Source organism: Panicum virgatum, chromosome 4K, assembly GCF_016808335.1.
Source record: "Panicum virgatum strain AP13 chromosome 4K, P.virgatum_v5, whole genome shotgun sequence".
Lineage (NCBI taxonomy): Eukaryota > Viridiplantae > Streptophyta > Magnoliopsida > Poales > Poaceae > Panicum > Panicum virgatum.
The window spans coordinates 45,411,711-45,432,698 of NC_053139.1; the positions used below are offsets into that span (position 1 = coordinate 45,411,711).

At 45.4% G+C, this 20,988-nt stretch overlaps 1 protein-coding gene and 1 pseudogene across 1 annotated transcript; both read left to right on the plus strand.

Annotated features, from left to right (window-relative positions):
- The first annotated feature begins 3,401 nt into the window (after positions 1-3,401).
- On the plus strand, positions 3,402-5,973 carry LOC120704349 (annotated as a pseudogene).
- Positions 5,974-11,282: 5,309 nt separating this feature from the next.
- LOC120702283 (probable xyloglucan endotransglucosylase/hydrolase protein 23) lies at positions 11,283-11,833 on the plus strand. The gene has a single exon (XM_039986002.1). The coding sequence runs from the start codon at positions 11,283-11,285 to the stop codon at positions 11,574-11,576; it is 294 nt and encodes a 97-aa protein (XP_039841936.1). The 3' UTR covers positions 11,577-11,833.
- The last annotated feature ends 9,155 nt before the right edge of the window (positions 11,834-20,988 follow it).

Here is a 20,988-nt window from a genome sequence, read left to right on the forward strand (position 1 = left end):
TGGATGAGTCGAATAAAGAGTATGTGTGTGATGCTTGTCAAAAGGCAAAGAGTCATCAACTTCGTTATCCCAAGTCGCATAGTGTTTCTAGTGAGCCCTTGCAACTTGTTTATTCAGATGTTTGGGGCCCTGCACCCAATTCGGTTGGAGGAAGAAACTACTATGTTAGTTTTATTGATGACTATAGCAAATTCGTGTGGATTTATATTCTTAAACATAAATCTGAAGTCTTTCAAAGGTTCACTGACTTCCAAAAACTTGTTGAGAGACTTTTCAATAGAAAGATCATTGCTATGCAAACTGATTGGGGAGGTGAATATCAAAAATTACATTCCTTTTTTGAGCGCATTGGCATCTCTCATCATGTGTCTTGTCCCCATGCTCATCAACAAAATGGGGCCGCTGAACGAAAACATAGACACATTGTTGAAGTTGGTTTAGCTCTTTTAGCTCATGCATCTATTCCTCTCAAATTTTGGGAAGATGCGTTTATTGCGGCTACATATTTGATAAATAGAACTCCTAGCCGAGTTATTAACTTTGCTACTCCTCTTGAACGATTGTTTCAGCAAAAACCAGATTATTCATCTCTTAGAGTTTTTGGTTGTGCATGTTGGCCAAATCTCCGTCCTTATAACACACATAAATTTCAATTCCGTTCAAAGCAGTGTGTTTTTCTTGGGTATAGTCCTCTTCACAAAGGCTTCAAGTGCCTTGATCCTTCCACAGGACGGGTCTATATTTCTCGTGATGTCACATTCGATGAGAATATTTTTCCTTTCTCTCAACTTCACTCGAATGCAGGAGCACGCCTTCGTCACGAGATTTCCCTTCTTCCTTCTGATCTTCGTCCATTAACATCTGATCCAGGGGGAGAACAAATAGATGATCATATGTTTAATTCCACTAACCCATGTGATAATACATGTGATGAAGTGTGTGCAGAAATCAGGAACACAGAAGTACAGCACGGGGTGGAGTTCCATGAAGATCCACCGGCGGGGTCTGGTGTGTCCGGTGTGTGCGCGGGTGGGATTTTACCTCCGCCACTTGCGATTGTGAGCCAACAGGACACCGGCACGGTGCAGCCAGGGGATCCTCCAACACCTGCTGCACCCGACCAACTTGGTGCAGATCCAGATGTGGATTCTCCAGATTTGCATGCTGATGAGTCTGCAACTTCTGGTGTGGCGCCTGCTGAATCAGAAACAACACGTCCAAGGACACGGCTACAAGCTGGTATACGAAAGCCCAAGGTATATCCTGATGGCACTATTAGATATGGGTGTTTTACATCCTCTGGTGAACCACAGAATTTAGATGAAGCCTTAGCAAATAAAAATTGGAAAGAGGCTATGGATCTAGAATATTCTGCTTTGATGAAAAACAAGACATGGCATTTAGTACCTCCAAGAAAAGGCATCAATATTATTGATTGTAAGTGGGTCTATAAAATCAAGAGAAAGGCAGATGGAAGTCTTGATAGATACAAGGCTCGTCTTGTTGCAAAAGGTTTCAAACAAAGGTTTGGTATAGATTATGAAGATACTTTCAGTCCTGTGGTCAAAGCTGCTACTATTAGAGTTATCTTGTCAGTTGCTGTGTCGAGAGGTTGGAATCTTCGCCAATTAGATGTTCAAAATGCTTTCTTACATGGTTTATTGGAAGAAGAAGTTTATATAAAACAACCTCCTGGATATGAAGATAGCTCTTTACCAAATTATGTGTGTAGACTTGATAAAGCTTTGTATGGGCTTAAACAAGCGCCTAGAGCGTGGTATTCAAGGTTAAGTATGAAATTGCAAGAGTTGGGTTTTAAGCTGTCAAAAGCAGATACGTCTTTATTCTTCTATGAAAAAGGGAATATCAGTATGTATGTTCTTATCTATGTTGATGATATCATTGTGGCTAGCTCAACACCAGATGCAACTTCGGCTTTACTTCGTGATTTAAACAAGGAATTTGCTTTAAAGGATTTGGGAGATCTTCATTATTTTCTTGGAATAGAAGTAAACAAAGTTTCTGATGGTATAATTCTAACTCAAGAAAAATATACATCAGATGTATTAAAAAGGGTCGGCATGAGTGATTGTAAACCTGTGAGTACTCCTATGTCAACCTCAGAAAAGCTTTCGGTTCATGAAGGTAATCCTCTTGGTCCTAGTGATGCTACTCAATATCGAAGTATTGTTGGTGCTTTGCAATATTTGACTTTGACAAGACCAGATATCTCTTTCTCAGTTAACAAGGTATGTCAATTCCTACATGCACCAACTACTATTCATTGGGCTGCAGTTAAAAGAATTTTGAGGTATCTTAAACATACTACAAAACTTGGACTTAAGATTGGAAAATCAACTTCTCTACTGGTTAGCGGTTTTAGTGATGCAGATTGGGCTGGTAGTCTTGATGACAGACGATCCACAGGTGGTTTTGCAATATTTTTGGGATCAAATCTTGTTTCGTGGAGTGCACGAAAACAAGCAACTGTGTCTAGATCAAGCACAGAAGCAGAATACAAAGCATTAGCCAATGCAACTGCAGAAATCATGTGGATTCAGATTTTATTGTTGGAAATTGGGATTCAAGCACCAAGAAAAGCAAAGCTATGGTGCGACAACATGGGAGCTAAGTAGCTCCCAGCAAATCCTGTTTTTCATGCACGTACAAAGCATATTGAGGTAGATTATCATTTTGTACGAGAGCGAGTTGCGAAGAGATTACTTCACATAGAATTTGTCTCTACAAGAGATCAGGTGGCTGATGGGTTTACTAAACCTCTTGCGGCGCGACAATTGGAGATGTTCAAAGGCAATCTTAATCTACAGAAGATTTAGATTGAGGGGGAGTGTTAAACATGTTGTAACTAAATATGGTATAAGTGGTGACCGGTTGGAGATATAGGTTTGCTATAGATAGAAATAGATTCATGTTGTATTGTGTAAATCTTTTCTTTCCTAGTTTATCTCCAAACTGGTCATACTCAGCCATATATATATCTGTATCTGTGCCTTGTTTGGGCTACCATTGATTATTAACACGAAACCGTCGCGATCTCCAAAAGGAGGCCGACGTTCCACCCAAAGCTTCACGGCGCCTCTGATTTCTCCACTCGCGACGCCATGGCCATGCCCGCACATTCAAGGACGGACGGGGCCTGTGGTCGGCCAGGCCTCCGCCTGCAGCGTCGTCGTGCCATGCACTACTACTTATGGACGGAGCAGCATCAACCCGCCTCTCAGACTCCAGCACAGTGGCGGTCAAGCCGGTTTACGCGGCCACGTCGTGCTGCCTGCAGGGACGGCCCCACCACCTGGGCCCTGGCTGGCTCACAGCGGCTACGCCCTGTGCCCAGTCCTGCTTGCGCCGCCGGTTTCCCATGGCTGGCCGCCGTTGGGCCACAGGAATGCCCTCGCCGCAGCAAAGAGCGCGCGTGCCGGCTCGCCCTGGCATTTGGCGAAAGCGCCCCGGCTACGTGCCGTGCCCTCAAACTGGGCGCCCCCGCCCTCGGGGCCCGGCCTCTTTATCATCATCGCGTGCCGCTGTGAGTCTGTGACGCACACCACCACCATCTCTTCTCCGCAGCAAGACACACACCACCACCACCACCACCTTTCGCCTGCCTGCGTTGTCTCCTTCCTTCCTTCCTTCCAGTTCCACCACCTGTTCGATCCCGTCCTCAGCTCCCCGCAGCGGCGCAGCCAGGCTACACACCCACATTGCCCCAAGCCGATCTCCCTGCGAATTCCCTCCTGCTAGCTGGGCGCTGCTCAGGTCAGGCATGCGCGGTCCGTGCCGGCTAGCCCTACTCGCCCTCGCCCTGGCGGTGGCGGCGGCGGCGGCGGGCGGCCACGACTTCCGGCGGGACTTCGACGTGGTGTGGGGGGAGGGCAATGCGCGGTTCCTCGACGGCGGGCGGCAGGTGGAGCTGTCGCTGGACGAGCGCACGGGCGCGCGGCTGCAATCCAAGGAGCGGCCGCTTCGACCTCGATATCAAGCTCGTCCCCGGCGAGTCCGCCGGGACCATCACCTCCTTGTACGTGAGCGCTCCACTGTCCTCGATCTGTGGCTTGGTCAATTACTCAACTGCATTGTTGCGCTTGGCTAGGATTATGGTTCAATGTCGTTCGAAATTACCCCATCTCGTGAGCAGTTGAGGTTGTTTTGGGCGATTAGTGCTAGCTAGCTAGCTCCATGTGTCCGTCTGACTGACACTTGGCGTCCTGGGAGTTTTTTTTTTCCTGTGGGGTCAAAAATATTGCAAGGCAAGCAGGTGAAAAATAGCGACTTTGCTCTCGGCCTCCACTCAACAAGATCGCTCGGTTGGTGCGGCCTCCCGGTGGGGAGCGCACCCGCCCGGGCTCGATCCCGTGGCGCTGCACCTGCCTGGTTTTTCCAGGTTTTCTCCAGGAGAAGGAGCCTCAAGTGTCTATGGACCACAATGGCACAATGGGATGATCTAAAAACAAGATCGGCGCGGGTAGTTGGGGTTCGCCGCGGTGAATTCTGTACGAGTTGCTGGTAGTAATTGATGGATTCAATTGGCATTTGTGATGAACAGTGCGAGGTAGCTAGACAGATCTGCTACAGATGTCGCGTGTACTAGTACATACTGCACTACTCAAAAAGAGTACATGTCTCCTCCTGTTTAACCTTGGGTGAAAATGACACCATTTCACAGTAGTACAAGTTACTAGTAAATAGTAATTGGCTCCCAGTAAAAATTAAGAGGGAAAACTCAAACAGAATAGTGGATCCCACGATTAAGATTGACAACTCTGTTCCTGCTCGCCAGATACTTTCTGTATCAATTACATGTTTTTAAAACACAAGAAATAATTCGTATCTTTGCTGCGTCGATCATCGCATTTGAGTTTGTCAAGCCGCAGCAGCAACCACCTGACAGTGAGAGATACTAATGCACGTCGTCGCATTGGCACTGGGATCGCAGATCTGCAGCGGCGGCGCGCGTCACGACGAGGTGGACTTCGAGTTCCTGGGCAACGCGAGCGGGGAGCCGTACCTCCTGCACACCAACATCTTCAGCGGCGGCGAGGGCGGGCGGGAGCAGCAGTTCGCGCTGTGGTTCGACCCGACGGCGGACTTCCACACCTACTCCATCCTCTGGAACCCGCACAACATCATCCTCTACATCGACGGCGCCCCGATCCGGGTGTTCCGGGACAACGCCGCGCGCGGGGTGCCGTTCCCGGCGCGCCAGCCCGCGCACGTCTTCGCCAGCATCTGGGACGCCGAGGAGTGGGCCACGCAGGGCGGCCGCGTCAAGACGGACTGGGCCAGCGCGCCCTTCGTCGCCGCCTACCGCCGCTACAACGTCTCCACCGCCACCGCCTGCGTCTGGGACGAGCGGGACGGCCGCGCGCGCTGCCCGGCGGCGGTGGGCGGCGGGCGGGAGGCGTCGTGGATGGCGCAGAGGATGGACTGGTGGAGCTGGATGACGCTCAGCTGGGTGCGCATGAACTACATGGTCTACGACTACTGCGACGACCGCAGGCGGTTCCCGCACGGAGCACCGCCCGAGTGCGTCATCCCCATCGGCAGGTCCTGAGCTCCAATGCAACGACCTCCAATCAGCCAGTCGGGCGTGCGTACTCCTAGGGAGAATGAAGAAATCTTCTTCTGCTTCTGCTACTACGAGCTGGCACTGTAATAATAATAATCGCCCTGCTTGATTTTGTCTCTTGAAGATCGATGCGGTTGCCGGGTTGTGTAGTGAGGAGCAAGGTGCAAACTGGACATGATGATGTGTGCTTAGATTCGTCAGAACAACTTTTCAAACGGAAGAAATTGGGTACACGAACTGTGGATGATCCCTGATTATTGCATCATCAATCATCTGATGAAAAGAAAACATGTGCTTTGGTTGGAGGAAGAAATGGGGTCTCTTGTACATCTTGTGGAAGATATGTAACCAATTTATCTTTAAAAAGGTCATTTGGCCCAATTAACTGCTGTGAACATGTCCAACATTTTTTATAACATTTTTTATAAACAGATTCAACATTTGAGTTCGAATTTTTGAAACTGTAAACACAAAATATTGAAATTGGAAGCACGAAATGTTAAAAATATTAAATTGAAATGTTGAAGGCACTTCTTCTCCAGCAAGCTCGGCACGCGGCGGCGTGCACCCGGAGCAGCAGCGGCGCGTGCCTACGCGGAGTAGCAGCGGCGGCGCCCGCCCGCACAGGGGTAGCGGCGGTCGGTGAGCTCGACGCACGATGGTGGGAGTGGCGGCACGGACGACGGCCCGGCGGGGGTGGTGGCGGCGGCGGGGAGGGGCAAGGCGGGTCGTCGTGTGGGAGGAGCAGAAGGGGATGGCGCGTGGGTAGCCGACGGTGGTGGCGGTGGGGAGGAGAGAGGAGGTTGAAGAGAGAAGAAGCTAGGGTTTGGAATAGATCTAAGGGTTGTGGTTGTTTGCACGAATCTCAAACACTGGAAGATATAGAAAATAAATCTACCGGAAGATGAATAGAAATTCCGGGAAGAAACGGTCCGGCCGATGTTGGGCCGGGCCAAATGCATAACATACGGGATTTCTGGAGAATTCTCCGAAACAAATAGGCCTAAGCCTGTTACCGTTCCTGGACTGGACTATTGTTGTGTCCAAAAGGCCCACCAAGATGGCCCGGGCGAGATGCGGTTTGGGTGCCATTTAGTTGACATGCAGGCACTCGCGGAATTTTCTGTTTACATCCACGCAAGTGTACATTTTTCTTTTTTTAAAAAAAATGTTCCTTGCTAGTTGTTCCTTCGATTTGCATACATACACGGTATAGTACTGACTGTTCTGTTCGAACCAACATATAAAAAATAAAAATAAAAATAAAACGAATATATGTGGCCACGCAAGCCTATACCTGCGTGCACAATAACTACATTGGCAAAAAAATTTTTTTGCTGGTAACTACATTGGCAATTGGCATGGCATGTCCTCCTCACGTTCCCCTCAACTAGCTGTGAAGACTGAAGAAGCCTCTGGGATGGATGGATGGACATTTTGCCAGCAAAAATCCATCCAGCATTATCTTGAGATCAGCCCATCCATCCATCACCCCCTGAAAATTGAGCTCCGCACGGTACTCCTCCGACCTCGCTGTCGACCGGCCGCCGTCCGCCAGAGGCGCCGAACCCGCATGGCCGCAAGCATGCATCTGCCTGCTGGTGGCCACAACCTAGGGGGTGTTTAGTTACCAAAAAATTTCACCTCGAAATTTGTGTCTCCCTTTTTGAACACATACATGGAGTACTAAATGTAGTTAAACAACAAAACTAATTGCACAGTTTTGATGTACACGACGAGACGAATCTTTTAAGCCTAATTAGTGCATGATTAGTCATAAGTGCTACAGTAGCCCACATGTGCTAATGATGCGGTCAAAGACCTCAAAAGATTCGTCTCGTGGTTTCCAGGTGAGTTCTAAAATTAGTTTTTTAATTAGTGTCCGAAAAATTCTTCCAATATCTGGTCAAACCATTGATTTGACATCCAAAAATTTTTGGTTCTAGAACTAAACGGCCCCTATTCGATCGATCAGTGTTGAGAAGCTGAGGACGATCAGGAAGGAGAGCAGGGCGGCGATGGGACCATCAGTCAGCCAGCTGCTTCCAGCTCGAGTCGAGATGATCAGACGAAGTCCTTGTCAGTTTGTCGCTGCAGGCTCACGAATTGTCATGCGGCCGGCCGGGCCGGGGAGGGGATCGGATCGGATGTACACACACATGCACAGGAGAATGAGGTGGACACGGACATGGACGTCGGACGTGCCTCCAATTCCCCCTATCCCTTTTGAGTTGTGATCGATCGACCTCTCGAATAAAGAAACTCGTTGTTGATGAGTTGGTGCTCGATCGGTCCTATCGATCATTGGCGTACGCACGCACACGTCCAGATGGAGTCGCATCTCGATCTGCTAGTAGAGTTGTGCTTCTACACGACTACAGGCCTCCCTGCGGATATGCTTTAACTTAAAACCTGATCGGTGAATGGTGATCGAGCACGACCGGCGGTAGGTCCGGCGGCGGCGCGGCGGTCCGCCCTACGTGGGCGCCCGCCGGAGCACCATCTCTCGTCAATGGATCACCCTCCCTCGGCGACAGCGGCCGGCGTGCTTGGAATTGTTCGTGTGAATTACTAGTAGGCTCCATCGTCTTTGCAGTACTTGTTGGTGCTTGATGGGTGGCCTGGAGGAACAGTGCATGTCCCAAGAGCAACCTGAAAGAGAAAGGGGGCCGCCAGCAGAACGTACGATAACGCCGATGGCGATGTCCGGTGGACAGAAAACCGATCGAGACGAAAAGGTGGCGGTCGGAGAGCGATGCGCTTTCCTTTTGGGTTCTTGGTTCCCTCCGGTGGAGGGAGGCTCTCCGACGCTTTCAGATGGCACACCGACCGCCGACCGTTCGGTTCAGCACCACACCCGCACGCCCGACCTCGGCCCGGCACCCACGCACCCAAAAATCATTCCGGCATCTGCCGCCGCCGGCAAGTCCGGGGCATCATCGGGATGCTGCGATGCGTGTGCGACCTCAAACTAGATCTTCCTTGCACGCCTCATCTCAGAGATGGTCCCTAGCTTCGAAGCGTTATGCCACTACTAGTACACGAGTTATGCCACTAGCATATAATTTGATTAATTATTTATTAGAGAAAAGTTCGAACTACTTGCAGAAGTCCGATTTTCAACATTCAACTACAAAACTGGATAACATAGGCCATCTAACTATCGAAACCAGACAAATTTAGTCCTTCGGCTGGTTTCCAAGGTGATTTTGTATTTTTTTTTTAAAATGACAAAACTAATTTATTTAAATCAGAAAAAATTGAAACTAGTACAAATTTTTTTTAAAAAACATAACATATCTATTATTGCTCTATTTGAATCTTGGTTATTCAAAAATAATAGGCACAACTACAAGCAACCAAATATTATGAAAATAAAAAAACTAGATCTAAATAACTGAAAAGTTCCGCGCCAATAGATAGGTTACATTTTTAGAAACCTTTTGATACACATTTCGTATTTTTTGGTTTAAAATGAATTAATTTTGATTTTTTAAGTTTAAATTAAATATTTTTAGTTCTGACAAATAGAAAACAACCTTCAAAACCAGCTAAGGGGCTAAATTAGCCTGATTTCAACAGTTGAATGGCCTTTGTTATTCGATTTTGTAGTTGAAGGTTGAAAATCGGACTTTTGTGATAGTTTAAGGGTGTAAACAAGATTTTTTTTCATATTTATTAAAATTTACAAAGTTTATTTTTTTTAAGAAAATCCTCTATTAGGAGTACCTCGCTAGCTGAGACGACATAGGGTAGGGCCATAGGGGTGCATGGATTTTGCGACTACCTAACCTAATCCTCAGGAATTGCAGGTACTCCTGACCTGATTAGCTGATTGGCCGCGCGCCATGATAGATAATCTTTCTTAATGAAAGTAAAGTATGCATATATTTCAAAACAAAAAGTCAGCACACGAGGACCGTCGGGTCAGCAGCAGTACAGCAACAAGAAATGCCGCCCTGCGCGCGCGCACGAACGAACAGCAATCATATGCTTATCATCATCAGTATCATCATGCTCCGAACCAGCCATCAGTTGGTGGTGGCAACGGCATGGACACTAATTAAGATCGTTATCGCATCGAATTGAAAGAGCACCCTACTAGCTACGGGCTACGGCGCATCATGCATTATGTATCATCCACACGGGACGCTCTGCTGGTGTGGTGCCTGCTGGAGCTTTACCAATCGATGGATGAATGAATCGACCGGCCCATTCAGCCGCGGGCAATTGGCCGCTCCACTTGACCGGATCGAAAGCGATCGTCGATGATGTGCGTGGCCCAATACTACTTGCTGACTCTCCTTTCTGTTGCAGCAGAGCAGAGCTCGGCCGGGGCTGCGGCAGGTGAGACGGGATGGCTGTGGCCTGCGGATGATGATAAGCCGAGCTACCGCCTACCTGCTGCATGGAGTGCGCGATCGATCGAGCGCGCGGTCGATCGGCCACTTGGCTCTCCTCCGCTGCGTGCCTGCGCTGCGTGCTGTTCCATGACATGCATGACGGAGGGCGGGGCCGGCGGCGATGCCTGATTTCAAATTTTGGGCTTGCTTCTCCGCTCTTGCCTTATTTCAGCTTATTCTTCCTCACGGGATAGTACTATTGAATTAGCCAAAATCAGCCAGCTTTGCTTTCTTCCGTCTTCTCGTGTATATGTGATGCTCTGCTAGGGGGGCGCTTCTTCGATTGCGATGCGTGCGTGTTGGTGGCGCACGGCCGGAGAGATAAGTCGTCTGGTCACCACCGCCCCATTATACTTCCCATGGAATAATGGTTGATCGATCACTCTACAGGCGGCCCGATTAGCACGGATTACACACCCAGCTCGTGACCATCCCTTTTGTCTTTAAACCAACTCATGACCAAATTGACTGGCAGATGCTTGCTTGCGCTCTGGAAATCGGCGAGGCATGCACTAAGAAGCTACTAGCAGACATATTTCTATTTGGAAACCCACCACTGAATATTGTTTCAATTTACTCCCCATTGGTCCAATTCACCCCTTAGTTAAAAAATAATTCATCCCTCAATTGACTTTGTCAAAAAAAAATGTCCTCAGGGTAAGATATGTATGTGTTTGGGGTCTCAATTTTTGTCCAATTCTTTTCAAATTTTTTTTTTGTCCAATTCACTCTTAGCCTATTCGTGGCGTACGCCAGCGTGTGGGACTAGGGGTGGGCATTTAAAACCCGAAAAAACCAAACCGAACCGAACCGAATGGACCGAAATGTCGGTCTATTCGGGTTCTCGGGTTCGGGTTCGGTCCACACTTATGGTTTAATTCGGGGTACGGGTTAGGGTTCGGTTCCTAGCCTCCAAAACCCGAATAGACCGAATAACCCGAAATTCATTCAAACTCTTGGTATGCCATGATATCTTATGTGATTTTTGAACTTATTAGCTAATAGTTGTTATCTCATCTTAATATTTGTATGTCTATTTCATTATGCTATTTTTTCATAGTTACTTATCGCTATTACTCGTACTTCTATTTAACTATTCATTGCATATATTTTGATGAAAGATGAGAGTGTGTTTATTATTCGGTTAATTCGGTGGACCGAATAGACCGAACCGAAATATTCGGTCTATTCGGGTTCGGTTCATAATTTTGTCTTTAAAATTTCGGTTCTCATTCTTTAAAACCTGAAATTCGCAAAACCCGAATAGACCAAACCGAAATACCCGAATAGACCGAATGCCCACCCCTATGTGGGACGCCGAGGAGTGGGCCACGCAGGGCGGCCGCGTCAGGACGGACTGGTCCCGGGCGCCGTTCGTGGCGTCGTACCGCGGGTTCGCCGCCGCCGGGTGCACGTCGCCGGACGCGGCGGCGTGCGCGCGGTCCAACGGCGCGTGGATGTTCCAGGAGCTGGACGCCGCGGGGCAGGAGCAGCTCCGCCGGGCGCAGGCCAGCTACATGATCTACGACTACTGCGCCGACAAGTACCGGTTCCCGCAGGGCCCGCCGCCCGAGTGCTCGGCCAAGTAGAAGAAGAATTCAAGAAGAAGAACCCGTGCGCGTCTGGAATTTGGATGGATCACACACACAGAGAGTATGTATACATAATTCATCGATTGGAATACATGCATATACGCGACCTATACGTATACGTATACGTGGACGCCTTTCTTGTCATGTACTACTATATATGTACGTGCAGTGTATTGTATAGTATGTCACGCCGATGACTTGTCCTTTGTCATACTAGACGGCTGCGTCAACACGGCGTCATCTGTTGGTCAAAAGGATTTCAGGTAGGATTCGGAACCGAATTTTGTCAAGACTGACGTTGAGCTTGAAACCCTGAACGCGTACAGCAGAAAGGCAAACCAAATTTGTCATGGAAAGAGCCAGGAGAGTCTTAGTCCGTGTGAAAGGGCGACGTGCACCGGGAATAATCGAGGTCGCGCACAAGCTCGATTCAACCAATCAGAAAGGTTGATCACGGCCCGGCGGCCAGGCTAGCTAGGCCTCATCTGCTCTTGGGCCGCATTCGATAAATATATAAAGACGGCGGAGCCCAACTCAAGCCCGCGAAAGGATCTCTTCTGCATAACCACACCGAACTGAAAGTGGTGATTGGTTGATTGCTAGCCCTGAAAGGAAAGGAAGGCTTAAGGGGACTAGATCATCGAGTTCAACAGATACAGGGGGGTCGGACTCCAAGGAGCCTGACAAGAGTTTGGTCCAAAAAAAAGCAATGAGCCTAAAAGTGGAGACAGTAATCAATATGGTCCTGCTAGTGTTAATGCTGAATCGAGGAATGATGGAAAATACCCACTGCAAAGGGATTCTGATCAGAGTACAAATATAAGGGCTCTTGTTCCAAACACCGAGCAGATGAGAGGTATCTTGGATAACTCTAGAATTACTGTTGGAGTTTTGTCTACAATAGATGTCCATAAAAAAGAACTGGAAAGGGATGAACAACCGGAAGGGCGAGGCCAAAAACGGTTAAGGAAAGAAAATGATCATGGTGGTGCTGATGACATAGAAATGAAAGCGGCGGGCTCCCTCGAGGAGTTCCGCCGGGAACAATGAAAACCATAAGTTGGAATTGTCGTGGGATTGGCAACCCTGCGACAGCAAGGGAACTTCGCGATCTCGCGAAGGCTTATGCCCCCTCGATATTATTTATAATGAAAACACAAATTGACAAATATCGAGTGGAAAATCTTCGTTATTCTTTGGGCTTTGATTCCAGTTTTGCTATCAAAAGTTCTGGTAGAAGTGGAGGCCTAGGGCTGTTTTGGAAAAATGATGTGTCTTTGGATGTTAAAAAGTACTCAAAATATCATATTGATACAATAGTTACTGAAAATGGGAAAGAGCCTTGGCGCATGTCCTTTATCTATGGGGAACCAAATAGATCCCTAAGATATCATACTTGGGACATTATGAAGCAGATGAGAAGCGACACTGATTTGCCTTGGATATGTATAGGTGATTTCAATGAAATTTTGAGAAGGGAAGAACAGTTAGGGCCTAATAGCAAGGAAGAATACCTTATGGAGGGTTTTTAAGAGGCCGTTGATGTATGCCAGCTTTGTGACATAGGGTACACTGGTTTGGATTGGACTTTTGAAAAGAAAGTGGCTGGAGAATATTTTGTTCGTGTTCGATTGGACAGGGTGCTAGCCTCAGCTAATTGGTGTGCTCATTTTCCTTTTGTTGTGGTTCGACACCTTATGGCAGCAAAATCTGATTATTGTCCTATTCTTTTATCTTCTGAATTGGAAGAAAGGGGAAGGCTATTAGAGGACTCAGGAAGCCTTTCAGATATGAGCTTATGTGGGAGACAAATAAAGGACTACCTTCTTAAATCCAGCAAATTTGGAAAGATGGACAACACTGTAATTCTGTGAAAGATATGAAGGAAAAACTTTGCCATCTTGGAGAAGAACTCAGATCTTGGGGACAAAGTACTTTTGGTGCTGTGAGAAGGGAGCTGCAAGCACAAAAGAAAAAGTTGGAGAAATTGCGATCTGACCCATCAAGAAATAATATTTCTGAGGAGGAAAAGAAAGTTGTGGAACGTATTATTCTGCTAAATTATCAAGAAGAGATAATGTGGAGACAACGATCAAGAATTGCATGGCTTCGAGAAGGGGACAGAAACACTGGGTTTTTTCACCGAATGGCAAGCAGGAGAAGATCTAAGAATAGAATTGTTAAGTTGAATAGGCCGGATGGTACTGAGTGCACAGAAGTGGAGGAAATGCATGAGATGGTAGTGGACTACTACAAAAATTTGTTTAGGTCGGAGGGCATGTCCAATATATGCAGAGTTCTTGACCATGTTCCTTGTAAGGTCACTGATGAGATGAATTTATTTCTATGTGCCCCTTTTGATGAAAGTGAAATAAACAATGCCCTATTTGAAATGTTCCCCACCAAAGCGCCGGGTCCGGATGGTTTTTCTGCACATTTTTTTCAGCATAACTGGGATATTTGTGGTGATGATATAACAATGATGGTGCTGAAAGTTCTCAATGGTGATGAGATGCCTACTGAAATTAATAGCACATTCATTGTTCTAATAACAAAAGTCAAGAATCCGGTATCTCTATACCAGTTTCGGCCTATTAGCCTTTTCAATGTGGTATACAAAATAATTTCCAAGGCTTTGGCAAACAGGTTGAAAAGGATACTTCCAGATATCATCTCTGAAGAACAATCAGCATTTGTCCCTAGTAGAATCATTACCGATAATGTTCTAGTTGCCTATGAGTGTTTGCACTTCATGCGCACTAACCGGTCAAAAAGTAATGCCAATTGTGCTATGAAATTAGATATGATGAAGGCATATGATAGAGTGGAATGGAGCTATCTAGAGGCAATAATGCTAAAATTGGGTTTCAGCCGGCTTTGGGTGAGCAAAATTATGAGATGTATAACATCAGTTTCTTTCTCGGTCCTTTTTAATGGACAACGGCTGCAAGAATTCAAACCAACTCGAGGTATCAGACAAGGTGATCCTATTTCCCCTTACTTATTTTTACTATGTGCTGAAGGTTTATCTTGTGTGCTGAAAGGGGAAGGAGCAAACTAGTATGTTAATGGCATTCAAATATCATGCACATATCCAAAGATCAACCATCTGTTGTTTGCTGATGATTGTCTTCTTTTTTTCAAAGCAGATGCAAACAATGCACAGGTAATCAAAGAGTGCCTCACCAAATATTGTGAAGCTTCAGGTCAAAAGGTAAATCTAGAAAAATCATCTATCTTTTTCAGTAAACGGTGCAAGCAAACTATTCGTGATAATATTAAATCAATTACTCAGGTGGAGAATGAATCGCTGAATGAAAAATATTTGGGATTACCCAATGAAGTTGGAAGGTCAACAAATGGAGCTTTCAAATATCTTAAAGATAAAGTGTGGAATAAAATTCAGGGATGGATAGAGCAAATTTTATCAGCAGGGGGAAAGGAAGTTCTAATAAAATCAGTTGCCAAAGCAATCCCTGTTTATACCATGGGTTGTTTTAGATTACCAAGAGGGTTGTGTCAGCACTTAAATTTGTTGATACGAAAATTCTGGTGGGGAAGTGAGGAAGGCAAAAGGAAGTCTTGTTGGGTTGGTTGGGACAAAATAACACAGCCAAAGTATATGGGAGGTTTGGGCTTTAGAGATATAGAAACTTTTAATCTTGCTTTGCTTGCAAGACAGGCTTGGAGAATATTGATCAGGTCTAAATCTCTATGCTCTCAAATCCTAAAATTAGATTACTTCCCATCTGGTGATCTACTGAATGCTCCTATTGGGAGTAATCCATCGAAGACTTGGAGAGCTATATGTGATGGAATAGAGGTGCTAAATCAAGGGTTGATCAAAAGAATTGGGGATGGTAGAAGTACACGAATTTGGGAATGCAATTGGATTCCAAGAACTGGAATGTTCAGGCCACTTTATTCAAAAAAACCAAACCCTCCGACACTTGTTTCTGAATTGATTGACCATACTACTATGACATGAAAAACAGAGAAAGTGCAGAAGTTTTTCAATCATATAGATAGTGAAGCAATCCTACAGATTCCACTAAGTATGAGTTCACAAGAGGATTGTTGGGCATGGCATCATGAACGAAATGGTTTATTTACGGTGCGCTATGCTTACAGAATGATGATTACTGCAAAGGAAATCATAGAGGATTACCGAGAAGGCAGTGCAAGCTGTTCTAATGTGGAAAGAAGACAAAAGGAATTGACACAATTGTGGAATATGAAATTACCACCAAAAATCAAAATCTTTTGCTGGCAACTTGCTTTAAATTCACTGTCCACTGGTAGTGTGCTAAAAAGTAGGAGCATGGTTGATACAGCTGAATGCAGACTTTGTGGTGCAGATGAGGATACATGGGACCATGCTTTACTTAATTGTACTTCATCCAAATGTATATGGGCTCAGCTAGATGAGGAGTTAATAGAAGTGACGGAGACGCTGAGCTTTACAGACCCAAAGCATTGGGTTTTCTTTGTATGCATCAACTTTTCACAATCTGATAGTATACGCATTCTTATAACCTGTTGGGCTATTTGGCAAGCACGAAGGAAAGCAATCTATGATGGAATATTTCAGAGTCCTTTGTCTACAATGGCAATGGTTAATACACTGATAAACGAATTGGAGATTGTTGAGGGATTTCAGTTAAAAGAGAAGAATCAGCCACAAAAATTAAAAAGTAGACACTGGATAGCACCTCCAAGTGGGCAATGCAAGATAAATACAGATGCTGCAGTTGCCACGATGCTAACCAAGGAAGTGTTGGGATTATATGTAGAGATGATCAAGGAAAGTTCATAGATGCAAGTGCTCTAGTAATACCAAATACAACTGAACCTGAAACTTTGGAAGCAATGGCCTGTGAAGAAGCACTGGCTCTGGCTGAAGAATGTGGCATAAGGAAAATGACAGTGGCTTCAGATTGTCTAAATGTCATCAAGAATATTAAGGAAATGACTCGATGCTCATACATGATGATCATCCAAGGCATAAATATGAGGCTAAGATCTTTTGATTATGTGCGGTTTGCACATGAAAATAGGGATTCCAATAGGGAGGCTCATTGTCTTGCAAAACATGTCTGCACTCTTGGACCTGGCCGTTATGTCTGGCTTGGTTCCCCTCCTGTATTTTTGGATGTAAATGTATCCTGCCATAATTAATGTTAAAATCCCTACTTTGCACTAAAAAAAACTCACCGAACTTAAAAAATTAGGTGTCACGTGTACGTGTGTGATTGGCAGTGAAACCATCATATAAGACGGAATATTTTTTTATATTGCTGAAATAATTATTCCAGCTTCAAAAAAAAATATTCCGTGTTCAAAAAAAAAGCTCCACATAAAAAGTCCGTGTAAGTGTGATCTTATTTTGAAGAATCGTGAAATTTTGGCAATGTAGCTCGCTAAATGGCCGTGCACCGAGGGATATTGCACCAAATATATTTAATCGGGCCTGGCGCAAAAACAATTCAGTTAGAGAAGATGCTAAGGGACCATAAATGGACCAGGGGCTTGTGGAGAATGTCTTCAGCAATAGAAATGGCAGAATTCATCTTGCTTTGGGAGGAGGTGCAACAACTTCAGTTCAATGATTGCCAGGATACTATCAAATGGAAGTGGACTGCTGATGGTTCTTACACAGCAAAATCAGCATACAATGCTTTGTTGGTTGGCACTCATTCCACTTTGAGAGGGGACTGGATTTGGAAAGCCTTGGCTGAGGGAAAGCACAAATTTTTCACCTGGCTCTTGGTCCAACATAAAATTCTGACCACAGACAATTTGTTAATCCGCAATTGGCCTTGTGAACAAAAATGCGCTTTTTGTGACCAAGTAGATGAGAGTGCAGCTCATGTCTGCCTAAACTATAACTTTGCGGTGGAGGTGTGGTTGAAGGTCAAGGAGTGGACTGGGCTGCCTTTCACAGTGCCAACTCAAGCTAATGACTCTTTTGCAGACTGGTGGCATCATAATCTTTTGCTAGTAACAGGAAGGCATCGTCGCAACTTGGCAGCTGTGCTGATGTACACGGCGTCAAACCTTTGGCTGGAACGGAATAGGAGCGTGTTCGAGAAAAAGCTTCTCTCGGTCGGCCAGGTGGCGGGCAGAATCAAGGAGGACATAACCTTGCGTCAAGCTGCCTGTGGTACACCTGAGTTTGAGAGTTCCTTAGTTTCGTAATGTATCTTGGTTTATTTGTCTTGAGTGTGTTTTTCTTTTCTTAGTAATACACAACCACTCTTAAACTTGTAAGACTTCCTCTCTTTCTTATATGATCAAGCAGTGCTCCCGCTTTCTTTCAAAAAAAAAAGTTGTGCAGTTACATTTTGATCTGGATATATATTTTGGAAAACATGAGTATGTGGTATATTGATTGCTAGCCACATGTGTAACTCTGGGCGGTGATAAAAAATAAATAAAAAAATCCGTGCACCCGTGCCTGTGGGCTAACAAAGATCTGTACTGGGCTGCGTGAAGAGAGAGGTCCACCCGTGCGTGCGTGTGCGGTTTTTTCTTTTTTATATTTTTTAAAAATAAAAATTTCAAAAATATATATCCGTTTTGAAATATTTCAAAAATACCCCCCGGTCGCCCCCCCATAGGGCGACAGGCCTTAAGTGTAATTTTTTTCTTCAAATTCGTAATGAGGTCCCTGGAAAAAAAGGCCCTGTCGCCCCCCCCCTCGGGCGACAAGGGGGCCTGTCGCCCCCCCCCCCCTCGGGCGACCGCTGGGCCCAGCCCACGGGCGCGGCAGGGGGGCCTGTAGCCCCCCCCCCCCCCCGCCCCCGGGCGACCGGGTCATGACCCCCCTATATAAGCTCCACCCCTCCCCCTCCCTCCTCATTAGAGCCCGAAAATTCCACCAAAAATCCAGAAAAAAAGAGAGAAGTGAGGAGAAGGAAAGCGGCGAAGCCCTGCCGGATTCAGCACTTGTGATCTGCAGGTTAGTACATTTAGTTTATATATTGTTATATTTAAGTACTACGTATTTAAGTATGAGTAATTTAAGTAGGGGTGAGTAATTTAATTTAATTAGTGCTATAGTAGAACCATTTAAGTAGGAGTTTAATGATACTTTAGTTTGAAATTACGTAGTAGTAAATTAGTTTAGAAAATTAATTCTACGCATTTATTATTACAATTGCAGTACTATTAGAGACGTGTTTATAAATTAATTATGATTTAGAATAGAATTTGGCATATGCAGTATAGAATTTGAGTGTCATCACGTAGTTATGAATACTTATACGTTGTAGTTGAATTTCATACTTAGTTTTTACGGATTATTGAATAAGGTAGTGAAGTAAAGAGTATAACTCGATAAGTATTATGTGATATACAGATATGTCGAGCAAGATGCAGTTTCAAGTATTTTATGGTGAATACAATGTTATGTATGGGCCAAATGGAGTAGATCTTTCTGCCTTTAAGCGCACATCTAGCGGCATAGATAAACCTCTGGAAAGGAGTTTTGGTTCCATATGTAAGTGGCTGCAGCGTGGGTTTCATGTTGATCCGTTGACACATGTGATCACTGTCCAGTCTCTTGTTAATTGGGAGGTAGAAAGTGAATTATGGGAATTGATGATGATACACAGCACTGATGACTGGCAGAAGTACATGCAAGCAGCTCTCGAGTATGGGTGGCCTCTGGCCATTCTTGTTCAAATCCGGGAGAAGACACAAAATGAAATCCAACATTGTACAGATCAAGGAACTCCGAGTATTCGAAGAGAGACCAATTATGTTGAGCAAGATGAGTCAGAAGAGACAGAGAACCAAAATATGGGACCACAGGGCCTTGCTGATGAGGGAGAGAGGATACATAGCATTGTGGACGAGATGGAGGCAGAAGACCAAACCGCAATAGTGATGGAAGAATATGAGGGCTCATCTGATGACGAGCAGTACTCATTGCCAAAAGAGTGAAAGGAGCATGGTTTTGGCAGTCATGTCGCAGAAGATGTACGAAATCAGAAGTGGGAGTACAGAGGGAATGAGGTAGTGCAAGGTGCAACATATCTAAACATTGAAGCCATAAAAAATGCTGTGAGACTATGGGCAATATCATTGAAACAAGAATTCAGAGTCGTAAAGTCTGGCAGTAAAGAATATGAGGTGAAGTGTGTGAATGATGAATGTCCATGGCGAGTACATGCATTCAAGGGAAAATGGAAGTCCAACTGGAAATGTTCTATTGTCACAGAGCACACTTGTTTGTTGTCAGAAGTTCTTCCCTCGCATCGCAATATATCATGCGACTTTGTTGCAAAGCAAATGCATGGGTTTATTATGGACAACCTTAATTATGAGCCAAAAATGATTGTTCGACACATTGAGCAGACTTACCAGTACACCATCAGTTATTTGAAGGCATGGAGGGCTAAACAAAGGGTGTTCGACATGCGGTTCGGCACATACGAGGCATCATGTGATAACTTACCTCGTATGTTATCCCAGGTTGCTGCTAGAAATCCTGGAAGCTTTTATGATACATATCTCGTACCAGCCGTGACTAGGGGACAAAGAATTATGCAACGAGCCTTCTTTTGCATAGGTGCTTGTGTTCGAGCATTTCAGTTTTGTCTTCCGGTGATCTGCATTGATGGCACATTTCTGACTGAAAGGTATAAATGTCAGATACTCACCGCAATCGGTGTAGATTGCAACAACCAAATAGTTCCGCTTGCATTTGCATTTGTTGAGAATGAGAATATAGACAGTTGGTATTGGTTCCTTAAACGAGTGAAGATTCATGTTGTTGCTGCACGCCCAGATGTGTGCCTTATTAGTGATAGGCATGCAGGTATCCTGCAATCAATACTGAAATTGCAACGTGGAACTGCGACAACGCCTCCATTGTGGCCCGATGTCCAAAACAGGTGGTGCATTAGGCATATGGGTGCAAACTTCTATGAGCACTTTAAGAACAAGGATCTTAAGAACCTGTTTAAGAGGTTGTGCACCCAAAATCAACAGAGAAAATTCAATGCATTATGGCAGATGCTTGATCAGTTGACTGCAGAGCTAGTGAAGGTAAGGGCATCAGGAGCAGGCACGAGTCAGGCTGCAGAGGCTAGGGATTCAATTGAGAAGCCATTTTCACACTAGATTCGAGGTGCACCTAAGGAGAAATGGTCATTCCTTTATGATACCAACGGAATACGGTATGGTATTCAGACAACAAACCATGCAGAGTGTTTCAATATGGTTATGCGTTCTTGTCGTGCCTTTCCTCTTGTGGGAATTGTTGAGTTCATCATGTATGGGTGCATGAAGTATTTCAGAGAGCGTTACACGGCTGCAAGCATAAAAATCAGCAACCCCCAAATTCAGTTTTGCAAAAGAGTGACACAATATATGCAAGAGAAGATTGAAAAAGCCAAACTGC